Below are 13,999 nucleotides of genomic sequence, written 5' to 3' on the forward strand. Positions count from 1 at the left end.
TATTCTGTATACTGTGTATCTGCATGTGAGGTATATGTTTTTATGCCCTATATGTGTATTACACATGAGTGTTGTATGTGTGTGGTATATAGTGTGTGATATGGATGTGTGTGCATTTTTATGTGTGTTTTGTGCCATGTGAGATGTGTGTGTTGTGGTTGGGTGGCACTTAAAACTGTTGGCTGGAAGATGTGGGCAGCCAAGAGAACCTGGTGCTTCTTCCTCAGGGTAAAGAAGAGTTACCATGAGCAATTTGGGGGTCAGTTACCCCTGTGTACTCTGTCTTAACCCTTTCCAGTGATGCTTCTAGAAAAGCCCCACTTTTGCCTGGCCACACTGAGGTGCCCTTGACCTCACCTCAATTCCCTTGTCTGTGGGAGCTTCTGAGGTCTCTGTGCAAGGGTCCACAATAGAGTGCTTGGAGATTGTAAGGATCCATGGGGCCAGGCAGAAATTGTTCCTATGTGGAACCAGTCTAGGGTCTCCACAGCTGAGGCTAGTGCATGCCGTATTCTGGCCCTGTGAGAGCGTCAGAGAATGTTTCAAAGGTTTTGGAACAGAATGACAGTGGTGGGTGGGGAATGAACATTATTTTACAAGCCAGGAGGACAGGAATATGCTGCCATGTTCATGCCAGTGATCGGACCCTCCTCTCAGAAACAAATGAGTCTGGGTTCAGAGTGGTGTGACTCAGCTGATACCTTGGCTCAGGTACACTGTCACTATTACTGTCAGTGTCCTCCTGTTGTTCATCGATTTGCTCGAGCGGGCCCAGTAACATCTCCATTGTGACACTTGTTCCTGTGTTTGGCATATCGAATATGTCACGGGTAGCTTGCCAGGCTTTTGCCGTGTGGGCGAGATACTCTCGGTAGCTTGCCGGGCTCTCCGAGAGGGGCAGAGGAATAGAACTCAGATTCAGCCATGTCGACTGCATGCAAGGCAAATGCCCTACCCGCTGTGCTATCGCTCTAGCCCTCAGGTACACTAGACCTTGCAAAGTTTTGGTCAAGGAGCAGCAGCGGCATTGCCTGAGACATATGTCTCATGACTAAGGGTGGGACATGTTTTCCTCTTCCTGCATCTGTAATTCTGATACTTTTACTTAAAATCTATGCACATTTGTTACAATAAATGCCATATAAAAATGAAGGACTAATAAAAACCATATAAAAACTAGAAATGTATGAGTGAGGCAAAAAGTAAATGCTGACTGTTCTGATTTTTTCTTCTGAATCTCTTATGTGGGGATGTCATTTTGTGCACCCCACATGGGTACAGCTAAACAGATGCCTTGCACTAATATATTCATCTCTGGATCACCAGTGGTCAGGTATACACACACAAACACACACACACGAATGAATGCGTAACTGAATGAATGAAGCCTTCTTTGCCTGTAGGATGTTGACAGAAACCCACCCATGGATGCTGACCAGCAGTACCCCTGGCTATGTTCTCAGATCCTCACTTTTCCCTCTGTTGCTGTCTCTAGTCTACAGATAGCAATAAGCAGAGGTCCACCTTGGCCGGCCAGTTCAAGCAGTCCCTGGACAAGCTGATGAAAATTCTCAACAGTTGCCAGCCTTATTTTATCCGCTGCATCAAGCCCAATGAGTACAAGAAGCCTCTGGTAATGCTTCTAGGGCACACCCTGTGCTATGGGGAAGAAGGGTTCTGGCCAGCATTGGGACTCTGTTACTCATTTTACAGACAGGGATACTGAGGTAAGGCTGCCAGGATAGGTCACTGATGGTCAGTAACTTTGGAGGACTATTTTTTTCTTGTGTGTGGGGAGTACATTCAGTGTTCAAGGTTTACTCCTGGCTCTGCACTTAGGGATCACTCCTGGTGGGCTCGGGGAAACTCACGTGGTGTTGGGGATCAAATCTGGGTGGACCGTGTACAAGGCAAGTGCCCTACCTGCTGTCCTGTTGCTCCATATTCTGACCTGGAGGACTCTGAATGATGCAGACCTCAGCCTTTCCATTTTCTCGGCTGCAAAGTTAGCACTGCACCTGTTCGGCCTGCCTGCTAGCACTGCACCTATCTGCCTGCAGGGGGCAGCAAGGAACTGGCCTCACAGCTACCGCACGTGTGCATGCGTAGACAAGCGAAACCGATCAGTAAGAGGATTGGAGAGACTGACACCAAACTCTGACCCGAGGTCAAGCAGCCTTTGGAGAACAGTTTTACCTGAATGTGTGGTGGGGTGGGAGCCTGCTGGCCGCACCAAACCTGACCTGAGGGTTTGGAGATGCCAGTCAGAGGCTGCCAACAGGGGACTTCCTGAGAGATGCTGTCTGAAAGGCAGCCCGTTTGGATAAAATGACCAAAACAAAAACAAAAACAAAACCCTCATAAGGGAAAAAAATATTACACTCTGCCAAGAGAGAATGCTTATAGGAACTAGGCAGGTTATTGGCACTCCTGCCCTTGCTCTTCACTTCAGAAGTCTCAGGACAGCTGTGGACAACTGATGCTCCGGTTTTGTGCTTGCCTCTGTTGGAAACATCTCTGAGACAGTGGCTGTTTTGTGATCGGAGGGCAAACTCTGACAGTGGGGCCAGGGAGGTTCCTGGTTCAAATCCCTTGCGTAGCCACTTAGGGGCTTGACCCTCAGCTTCCTCCTGAGGCCCTTTATCTTTACAACAGCACTAAGTTCACGGTCACTCAGGATGGTTGTAAAGAATAAAAGAAAAATGCCAGCTCCTAAGAAAAACTGAGTAAAAACAGACTAGTTCTCCAGGACTGACTGCTTTGTGTTTCTCTGCTGTTTTGAGCTCCATGGCCCCGTGTTTCCAGGCTGTTGATGGATTTCCCAGGCTAGGGGTGCTCTGGGTTTTCAAAGACTAGAGACCGGAAGGTCAGGGTACAGGAAGGCTCTTCATAAGCCAAAATGTTCAGATTCTTGGGTCCATGGCTCAGATGCCCACGCTCCTGTGCAAAGCATCATGGGAATTGGAGCATCCTCCTCTGCTAGCCACGCCTATTTCTAGGGGTGGAAGAGAGTGCCTCTCTCTGAGTAGCAAAAAGTATTCTTCCACTCCACTAGACAGCCGGAGAGGCAACCCAACAGAATCATGGCTTGGAGAAAGATATATTCTTTGGGATCCTTACCTAGGGGTGCTAAAAAAACATTTTGAATAATATTTATTCAAACAACTCTTAAGTTCCTGCTACTCTGCATATGTTTATCTGTTCTTGTAAATGTTAGTGTCTATTATGCACTTTTATCTCCTTGGAAACCTTGGAAACCTTTTTCTGGGTTTTTTTTTTTTTTTTTTTTTTTTTTTGGTCCACACCAGGCTTTGTTCTGCCATCAGGGATTGTTCCGGTTAGGGCTCTAGGGCCCCAATGGGATGCACAGGATCCGAACCAGGTTGGCCACGTTTAAGGCCAGCACCCTTCCTACAGCACTGTAGCTCCAGCGCCTCATCTTGGAAACAGTTTAAGCATTTTTCAACAACTTTGACCGAATGATTCGCTTTGAAGTAGAACTTTAATGCATTTGTGTGGTGTTGTCACGTTTGGTGACACCCCATGGGTTGCTGGGCGACCTGCTGTCACAGATGGTGTCCACTTGCAGGCAGTCCGGTTTGGGGCCCCCAGCAGTCAGCACCTTGGCCTCTCTCCACTTCTCTTTGCAGCTCTTCGACCGGGAGCTGTGCCTCCAACAGCTGCGGTACTCGGGCATGATGGAGACAGTGCATATCCGCAAGTCCGGCTTCCCCATCCGCTACACGTTCGAGGAGTTCTCAAGCCGGTTTCGCGTTCTGCTACCCACTCCTCTGAGCAGGCAGGTGCGTGTACCTGCTCCCTGGACTGCGCTGGATTAGAAGGGGGTTCTAGTTTACCCTCAGACCATTCCTGAACTCCAAACTTTGAAGACCTGAGTTCCACCTTCCTTTCCTGTATCCTCTTCCCATCTCATCTTACTCCCTCTGTATCCCAGATCTGCTTGGCCTGGAAGGGATTGATTGTGCTTATTCCAGAAGGTTCTGTAATTTTTTAATTTTTGTTTTTTTTTTTAGGGGGGAGGGTGCTACACCCAACTGTACTCAAGGTTTATTCCTGACTTGACATTTAGGGATCACTCCTGGTGGTCTTGGGGGACCATATGTAGTGCTAGTGATTGAACCCAGGTCAGCTGAGTTCAAGTCAAGCACCCTACCTGCTATTCAATCTCTCTAGCCAGAAGGTTCTGCAGTTTGAAGAATGCCAGTGAGATGAGTGTGGCAGAGAGCCAATCCAGGCAGGGAGTCCTTCCTGCTCTCTGTTAAACACATAACCATCCTCAAGTTTGGGCTCCTGAATGTCCAACAGTTACAATAGTATCTCCAAGCTCCAAGCTCTGAAAAGTGTAGTGACCTTCTGGCCTGGACCCTGGACCCCACCTTGAACCCGTGTCCTGAATCTATTCCCTGCACCTGTGCCCTGTACCTGCTCCCTGAACTTTTGCCCTGCACCTGCGTCCTGCACCTTGCGCCTCTGATTGAAGCCCTTTGGGAGGGGCAAGACTGGGTTTCCCAGGAATCCAGTGAGGAGTGGCCCCCACCTCTCACCCTGGGGATCCTATTCCACCTCCACCAAGCTTCTCTCTTTCAATTCCCTTTGGCAGCTACGGGACAAGTATCGACAGATGGCCCTGCACATTGCAGAGATGTGGTTGGGGAACGACAAGGACTGGAAAGTGGGAAAGACCAAAATTTTCCTGAAGGTGAGATTCGGAGAAATATCAGGTCCTGAATCTGTGGTTCGTGACCACCAGGCGGTGTCTGTTCTCACACCGTGAGCAATCTCACCTTGTACTCGTGTAGAAAGTTCCTGTGACAAAGACAGGAGAGCACAGTTCAGCCTATGGAAGCCCAGGAGCTTCTCAGAGGAGAAGGTACAAGCACCTCCAAGTCACCCAGTATCAGCAGGAAGGAGCTCAGGGCAGGTTCCCACTGTCCCTGTCACTGGGTCTCTAGGGGTCACTGTCCCTGGCAGGGAGCTTCTTTTGACCTGGAAGCTCTTCTCTGCAGCACCGCTGAGAGCTGGTGCTTTAGCAGTAGGAGCACAATGCTGACGTTCCCTCAACGAGGGACAGCCACTTGCCTTAGGCTGAAAGGTATATGCAAACAGCGCCCATGATCCCCACTTTCAGGGAATCCCACAGAACCACTCTTCTGGCTAACAGTTCCTAGATTTTTTTTCTTTTTTGGGTCACACCCGATGCACAGGGGTTACTCCTGGCTCTGCACTCAGGAATTATTTCTGGCGGTGTTCAGGGGACAATGTGGGATGCCGGGAATTGAACCTCGGTTGGACGTGTGCAAGGCAAACACCCTATCCGTTGTGCTATTACTCCAGACCCACAGTTCCTAGATCTTGAGACTGCCTTTTTGCCCTCCAGGATTGCTGGTTTGATCAAGGATCCTTACCTTCTAGGCTCATAATGTTTGATGCATGGTGAAGGGGAGCAAAGCTAGAAGGAGGAAGATGAGACAATAGGGGTCAGGTCAATAGAGCACCTTGCTTCATCATCCCTTAGGCCCCCTCCAAGATTCTACATCCTCTCTTCAGTCCCCAGAGGGGTTGTTCACTTACTCTTTTCTGGCTCAGAGCCCCATCAACCCCAGTCCTTCCACAAACGTCTGATCATCTATGCATTAAGCTTGCTCTGGGACTGGGTTCAGACAAACAAGAAGTAAAAGGGCTTCAGATTCCACTGGAGGTGTGGCTAGCAGAGTGAGCACATCTGGGTGGCCGTGGTGTTGCATGGTGACCCAATCTAGACAGGATAAGGTCAGTGTGGGTAGGTGGAATGCCCACCTCTTCATTCTTCCCCTATCCCTGATGGCTCCTTGAGTCAACAGTTGAGGGTATAGCTCATCTGTGTCTCTGGTGCCTAGTAATTCCCAGGCACATAAAGAGACTCAATTTTTGCTTGATGCAAGACTGATTGAAAATGTGCCCCAAATGGGGCTGGTTCAGGGTGAGTGAATCAACATGGCTAGCTGGGCAGTGCAGCTCTCGTTCTACAAGGACAGTCCCCACATTTCAAGTCCTGGGTGACAGATTGCAAAGTGAGCTATGGAGAGCCATAGCTCAGGACACACACTTGATCCTCTCACACTGAATCCCACCCCAAGCCCAGAAACGTTTTGTTACTGAAACAAGCACTAGTCTGAAACACAGTTGAGTGTACATTTCACAGGCATTCTTGGAAATAAAGCACAACTCTAAAGAATTTTTTCCCCACCTTCCTGCCTTCCCCCTTCCCTGCCCCATCCTCGCACAACTGAGTTCCTAGGAAAAAAATTTACTAGATTGAATTAACCCATGAAGCTAAAATGGAATGTTCATGCATGGGAAGGGAGGATAGTTGCTGCTCCTAATTTTGAGGCACATCAGACAGTCAGAGCCTCCTTAAGGTCCCTTCCCTAGTTTGCCTTCCCAGAGTTCAGGCAAGAAAAGTCTGAGCACTTCTGACTCCTGGAGAGAGCGTCTGGGTCCCAAGGATTTGGGGATATTGGGGACAACTACATAGCAAGATATCTCTCTTCCAGGATAACCAGGACACTCTGCTGGAGATTCAGAGGACCCAGGCCCTGGACCGGGCAGCAATCAGCATCCAGCGAGTCCTGCGAGGCTACAAATACAGGTACTACACGGGGCTCAAGCACCCTTGCACACATGTGCCCTCCATCTTCTTACCACAATTCAGTCTTATTTGCTTTTATATGTTAGTAGGATTTTGGTTGTGGTTAGAAAGAACAGTAGTAAAAAATGTATCCATTCTGAAAGTTATCACCATTAACATTTATGTAGCAGAATTAATTCCTATTGAGATCTGCTGACTTGAATGTTTGAAAGAAAACGGTGTCTTCATTTTATATATAATTTAGATGTTCATTTTTTTGCCTCATACTAGAATCAGCTGGGAGATATATGAACTGTGTGTTACTATATTTCCATGTATGAGATACAATAAATAAATATAGAACATCTATTATCCATATGATCAGCAATGGCTCTGTCTTAATTGGACTATCTATGATTGAGGCATCAATAAATATTGAAATTCTTAGATGATTTTTAAAAATGGCTGAGATCTGCCAGAAACCTAAGAAAATTTCCAGAAAAAAATAATTGAAATGACAAGAAAAAGTTTACCTCACAATTAAATGTGAGGTAAAAGATAAATTTCGGTGCGCCAAACTCATCTGGGAGCTTGCCTTTGCTTTCCCAGAGATGTAATTTCAGGTTTCTCTCTTCATTTTTCACCCACTCTCCTCCCTGTTAATGATGGAATTGCCAGCCTCTCAGGGTCTGGGGCTTCCTTCATGTTTGATATGCCTCAGAAAGAGAACCCTGGTCCTGGGATTTCTGACCTAGTTTCTGGCATACGCCTAGGGGAGTGGATGATGGAGAAAAATGTTGAAAATGATGGAGAAAAAATTAATCTTTCATAAATCCTTTGGAGAAATGAGGAAAAATTTCCTGGTTACTCTAAAAACTGTACCGTCATTCACAAACTTGAATATTTGCAATAGAGTTTTTTCTTTATTTTTGTTTGGGCCACACTCAGCTGTGTTCTGGGCTTACTCTTGATTCTGTGCTCAGGAATGACTCCATGAGGGCTCAGGGGACTTCTGGGGTGCTGGGGGTTGAACCCAGGTTGACCACATCAAGGCAAGCATCTTATCTCTTTTGCTCCCAGTGGATTTTTTAAAAAATCGATTGACCATAGTTTACAGTATTGTTGAAAGTTATGCTTTTATAGTTGCAGAGCTACTATGTTGATTCCTCCCCTTCTCTCTCAAGATCCCTCCACCTATAATCCCTTTCCTTTTCCTTATCCTATAGTCCCTTTCCTGTGCCTCACACTCCCTCAGTTCCCAGTTTTATTGATCATGTCTTACTGCTTGCTTGAGTTAGATATGTTTTATTCCCTTTATTTGTTTCTTTATAGTCCTCATATAAGTGAGAAAATCTGGTATTTATCTTTAACTTTCTGACTTACTTCACTTAATAGACACTCTTCAATTGCGGTAGGGCGTTTGCCTTGCACGCAGCTGACATGGCCGACCTGAGTTCGATTCCTCCGCCCCTCTCGGAGAGCCCGGCAAGCTACCGAGAGTATCTTGCCCGCACGGAAGAGCCTGGCAAGCTCCCCGTGACGTATTCGATATGCCAGACACAGTAACAACAAAGTCTCCAATGGAGATGTTACTGGGCCCGCTCGAGCAAATCGACGAACAACGGGAGGGCCTTTCAATTCTATTTGAGTTGCAGAAAACGACCAGATTTCATCTTTGCTCATAGCTGAATCATATTATATTGTGTATATATAGCACAATTTTCTTATTTACTCATCTACTGTACTGGCAAGAGATTTTATTTTCCTAAAATATGTCTTAGACCTATGAAGCCTTCAAGAAAAGAAGTATGTATTAATTTTCCCCCAATTTCATTATCCCCTTTCTCCTCATCATGTCCGCCTTACTACTGCCATCTTCAAGGGTTTTGCAGTGTGAAGTTGTGACACTTAATGGCATGTATCTCTCTTTTAGGCAACAATTCCTGAAGCAAAGAAAGGCAGCCAAGACCATCCAGGCCATGTGGAGAGGCCACCTTTCTAGGAAAAACTTTCAGATGGTGAGGGGCAGGGAATGAGAATGTGTGTATGTGAGAGAGAGACAGAGAGAGAAAGCTTGTCTGGGAGGTTATGCCTGTAGTTATGCCTGTAGAAGTAGAGGTAAACTGTCCAATATAAAGCAAGCCTGAAGGATTTGCTGCTATAATTTGAGTGTGTAGGCAGAAAGGATTAGGAACTAACAGATGAGATGGTAGAACTCAAGGACCAGACCACAGCATCCCTTATACTGTTCTTTTTCCCATCAGTCTCAGTTTGTTGGTCTCTAATTGTTCCCAGAGCATTTTGGGTGTCTCCAGATCTAGAATCAGTTATCTTACTGTGAATTAAGATTATGTATATCATCTTTTGTAGGCAGCAAAATAAATGAATGAATGGAGTATTCTCTGTTTTGAGCATGTCTTCCTATTATTTTTAATAGACACTGGCACTGTTAATGAGTGCCTTCAACAAATGAAGTAGTCTTGACCCATACACTATAGATTGATCAGACTATAAATGAGAGAGACAGTGGTAATGTCAGTAAAGCTGACCTCAAGCTCGTTCATGTTTTGTGTTCTCACAGGAATAAGGTGGTTGGTCAATATGGATGAAACAGGGCCCATTGTATTGCATGTATCATGATATTTATTATTAAAAAACCCTATAAGTCAAAGGACCTGGATCATATAGGGGTTAAGTAATTTTCCCAAGAGCACACAGTTAATATAGCTGGAGTTTGGATGCAGGTCTATATAAATTCAGTGCCAACATATTAGATGCTACCTAGCACCCTTGGATTCTCTTTGAGAAGTCACCAAGAATCAACAGGTGGTCTCAGAAACTTTTGGAAACAAGGGCACATTTACAGCACAGAAATGGGTACTCATCAATTTATCATTTCCTCTAAATTTAGTAAATCCTTGAGAGATTAGCTTGATCACCACATGTCATAGGTCTCCAAATATATATACTAGTCTAGATCCTGAAAGCTGAACATGGCTAATGGTTGGGAAAAGTGGGGGCTAAAAAAATAAAGTGCCCCATCAAATATTAAATTGATGGTATTCAATACAATTTTTGATCACTGGCCACCAGAAGACTACTTAAAAATATATATGGCATTGAACAAATGCATACCTAGCACTTATTTGTATGCCAGGCTCTGGTCTAAAGTGCTTTACAAGTAATAAATCTCTTAATCTTTTTGTGTTTATAGGTGTAAAAAACATTTAGCACCAACCCTTTTGCTACATAGACATAGGGCTTTCTGGGTGTGTCTTACCTTTGGTTCTTGGGCCCCTCTGAAGGGCTCTGTGCTCTGTGCGTGGCTGGGCCCAGCCTCCCTTTAAGTTCATTTTCCTCTTGCATCACAGATCTTTCTGGGGTTTGAGCGTCTCCAGGCCATTGCCCGGAGTCACTTGCTCACAAAGCAGTACCAGGACACACGGAAGAGGATAATGCAGCTGCAGGCCCGCTGCAGAGGCTACTTGGTGCGTCAGCAAGTCCAGGCCAAGAAGAGGGCAGTGGTGGTCATCCAGGCACATACCAGGGGCATGATTGCCCGGCGGAAGTTCCAGCAGCAGAGAAGCAATGTAGGTGGTTTCTGGGGATTGGCTGGGGCCCAGATGGGGGGCAGGAGACAGTAGGCAGGGGTATTCATCAGAGCTCTCATAAGATACTCTCTCCCTTCCTGTCCAAAATCACTGTGGCAACAAGTCCTCATGCCATCTAGAACAGTGAGGTCACCATCTGGGAGACGGAAGGACGTAGCATGAAGAAGTGCCACATCTGCAGGAAAATCTAATCTCTGGGACCTGGATCTAGAGCATCTTGGTCTCTTTCCTTTAAATTTGGGGTGATTTATCAGTGGGCTTGTGGGTCCCTAGAAAACATAGTCAACCAGGGCCAGATAGGTCATGAAAGTCTGTCAGGGAGAGAGAAGGAACCTGGTCATTGGGTTGTGGCATGACAGTTCCAGAGCCAAAAAAGGAGCCTCGCTAGTGTCTGGGCCAGAGAGGCAGAACAGCAACCTTCACTGACACGTATGCTTCTATAATGGGGAATTTCACCAAAGTGGGATTCCATTTCCTCCAAAAGGCACCTGCAATCACCTTATTCCTCAGAAATGGCTCCTTTGGAAACTGTGATAAGGAAAAGGGGCTCAGATAAAGTTTTCCTCTGCTCTATAGGTGAAAATCAGATCTACGGAGTCAATTAGCATAACCATGTTTAGGGAATATAAGAGGACCGAAATCCAGATAGATTGAAGAATACGCTTTGGTACCTCCCTGGCCCTAGATAGACCCAATGACATTTCCTGGTGGAGCTTTGTTGCTCTGAGTGAGGAACGGGGTGGGTAAGAGAGATAGCTTTGAAGGTAGGTCCTGAGGGCATTTGGGGTTTGTAGTTATGCCTCAGTGACCATGTGGGCCCCCTCTCTGGACTTCTGATTCTCCACTGGGAAATAAGTACTGACTATTTCATATCTGATCATTGGCTATTAAAATCTAGGATTTTGGAGGAAAATTTGCTAATTTGGACAACAATGGTAGGAGGAGATATATTTGGTTTCTGTGAGGACTTGCTCCTGTGAGTAACCTTTGTCTCTTGGGGTGTGTATTCAGGGTCCACTGAGTATTCCTGCCAAAACACCAAAGAAGAAAATTGTTTCCCCTTCCAAAAAGCAACCATCTATCTACGACACCATCAATGACACAGAAATGGTGGAGAGGGTATTCGGCTTCCTCCCTTCTATGATGGGGCAGAATGGCCAGACCTCACCAATCTTCGAGGTAAGATGGGGTCAGTCCTTCAAGCTTTGGCCTGAGTAGTAATGGGAGGACCCCACCCAGTCTCTGAAGTCATTCAGCTTCTAGATCCTCTTGGAAGCCAAGGCTCAGAGTTTGTAGAAAGCATAGCTGGTGTCCCACAGGGACAGGATAAGAATATGGGAGCAGAGTTTGTATGGTCAAACCTTTTCAGATTAAGCAGGTTTCCTACCTGTATGACTACCTAGAGCTTTGAGGCTATAGTGATAGTACAGTGTTTGGTACATGTGATTGCCTTGCACATGACCAACCCTGGGCTTGATTTCTGGCATCCCTTATGGTTCCTTAAGCCCATCACGGGTGATTCCTGAGTGCATAGCCAGGAGTAACCCCTTAACGCTGCTGGTTATGGCCCTAAAGCAAGCAAATACCTTCTTGACATTAAATAAGCAACTGTACTGGGCTTCCAATATTGTAGCATTCTCCATGTGTTTCTGTCCCTCTCTGACTCTGTGGAGACCTGATGTATAGAGCTCAAGAAGTCAAGGGAGGAATGGGTGCCTGAGGGGAGGCAGAGCAGTGGAGGAAGAGGCAAGAAGGGAATAGAGGGAAAGCAGAGGGGTAGGGAAGAGGCAAGAGGGAAATAGTTCCTTAGGGCTATTTACTACTCATTGAATCCCCCCTTCGTCACCCTCCAGGTGCTCATGCCTTTTGCCTCTTAGTCATACCCATACACATGTGATCTTTCTCACCCCCATTTATCCTCACCAACACACACACACCACGCCAGGCAGGGGTAGGGTACAGGGGGAAGGGAATAGGGGTGATCAAGAGAACGTGTGTGTTGGCAAGGGCTCTGGGTCACTGAGCCAAGTGTCTGGGCCATTCACACTGGAGCTCTTTCCAGCATGTGGAGATGACCAGGGACACAGTGAGGGTGTAGAGTCGGGGGAATGGATAGGAAATTCTGCTCCTTGTGGATAACCAGACAGACCCTTCTTGGGGATTTATGACCCAGAGATGTGTGGCCCGTGAGATCACATCTGAACGTACAGCTTACCTTTGTCTCTGCTTCTCATGGGGCCCAGGATTTGGAATCAAACACCCATAAACTGCCTGAGATTGACCTGGACACAGTCCCCATGGTCGAGGAGACTGAGGAACCTGAAGACGATACAGACAGCCTGTCCCAGTACTCTTTCCCCAAGTTTGCAGCGACCTACTTCCAGAAATCAGCCACCCACACACACATTCGGAAGTCTCTTCGCTACCCACTGCTCTACCATGAGGATGATGCTGACTGCTCGGTACCCAGTGGTCCTCTGGTTTCTAGTGGTTCAGGATCCCACTCAGCATGGGATCTGCATACTGATTCAGAGGGAAAAAGGAGGGAGCAGGGTGGGACTGGGGGCCTCGTGCCAAGAGCTGGGTACCAGCTATACCCTCTGCTTCTGTCTCTTCTTCTCCAGGCTGCCGTGGCTGTGTGGAACATCATCCTGAGGTTCATGGGTGACCTTCCGGAGCCACTGCTTTTTGCCAGGAACACCATGCGTGGCGGCTCTGTGATGCGGCAGATCCACGATTCCCTGAGCAAGGGGAGCAGTACCCGGCCTGAACAGCATGATGCTCTTGCCCAGGTGGGAAAGTGAGAGTAGTAGATTAGGGCAGATACTGCAGGTTATCCCTGACCCAAGATCCTGGGGAGACTGGCTGAAAGGAGAGGGAAGACATAGTGGAGCATCATTACCCATTGAAACACCAGCTAGGAACCATGGGTGTTTCAATATTGAATCACACTTGGATACTCATGAAGCAGGCACTAGATCTGGCAGTGATTGATTATTAATGAGCAGTGCCCCCTGGGCTCTGAACACTAGATTTGATTTGAACAGAATTCATGTAAGCCATTGATAGCATCAGATATTACTGCCTGCCTGACAAGCCAGTGGCTTCTCTTTAGTTAATTCTCAGCTGAGCCAATCCTTCCAGGTAAGATTTTTATGATTTAGTTAAAAAATGATAAAAAGTGAAGTGATTTACTCTGTGACATATGTAGAAGAGGTGGTTCTTTCATCTATCCTGCAGAATTCAAAGACTATGTGTTAGTCTCTTCCTTCCCTTTCCTCTGATAGAAGTCTGATCACATCTATTTTAGAGTTAGAAGTCCTTCCCTAGGACTCAGTCTCATGATGTATCTCAGTGGAACTGCCCAGCTCAGCTCAGATACTGCAGCAAGAGTATACAGCCACCAGGAATAAGAGCCCTAGCATGACCCTGGAATCAGCTCAGACCCTGCATATTGGGTTCTGCATATAGATCCACTATATTAAGTTCTCTGGGAATCTGCAGACTGTGGTTTCATGGCCAGACCTGGCTCACGTATTCCACAGAAATTTCCCGGGCTAAAGTCCTGATATTCTGCTCCCTAGAGTCATATCTCTTAAGTATATTAGTTATAGTGGTAGGGTGTTTGCCTTGTGTGGGGCTGGCCTGGCCGAGCCATGTTCGATTCCTCTGCCCCTCTCTGAGAATCCAGCAAGCTACTGAAAGTATTTCGCCTGCACGGCAAAGCCTGGTAAGCTACCTGTGAGGTATTCAATATGGC

At 46.7% G+C, this 13,999-nt stretch overlaps 1 protein-coding gene across 2 annotated transcripts in view; it reads left to right on the forward strand.

The window, feature by feature from the left end:
- The window catches only part of MYO7B (myosin VIIB), a 65,631-nt gene that overhangs the window by 28,179 nt on the left and 23,453 nt on the right, over positions 1-13,999 (forward strand). For both annotated transcript variants that reach the window (XM_056110353.1, XM_056110354.1), the window contains exons 15-23: positions 1,496-1,633; positions 3,651-3,803; positions 4,622-4,720; positions 6,555-6,649; positions 8,562-8,646; positions 10,000-10,218; positions 11,251-11,418; positions 12,483-12,701; positions 12,864-13,031. In XM_056110353.1, the coding sequence (XP_055966328.1) occupies positions 1,496-1,633; positions 3,651-3,803; positions 4,622-4,720; positions 6,555-6,649; positions 8,562-8,646; positions 10,000-10,218; positions 11,251-11,418; positions 12,483-12,701; positions 12,864-13,031 (1,344 nt within the window). The remainder of the gene's footprint in view (positions 1-1,495; positions 1,634-3,650; positions 3,804-4,621; positions 4,721-6,554; positions 6,650-8,561; positions 8,647-9,999; positions 10,219-11,250; positions 11,419-12,482; positions 12,702-12,863; positions 13,032-13,999) is intronic.

The sequence above is a fragment of the Sorex fumeus genome, unplaced genomic scaffold (assembly GCF_029834395.1).
Source record: "Sorex fumeus unplaced genomic scaffold, SorFum_2.1 ptg000009l, whole genome shotgun sequence".
Classification (NCBI taxonomy): domain Eukaryota; kingdom Metazoa; phylum Chordata; class Mammalia; order Eulipotyphla; family Soricidae; genus Sorex; species Sorex fumeus.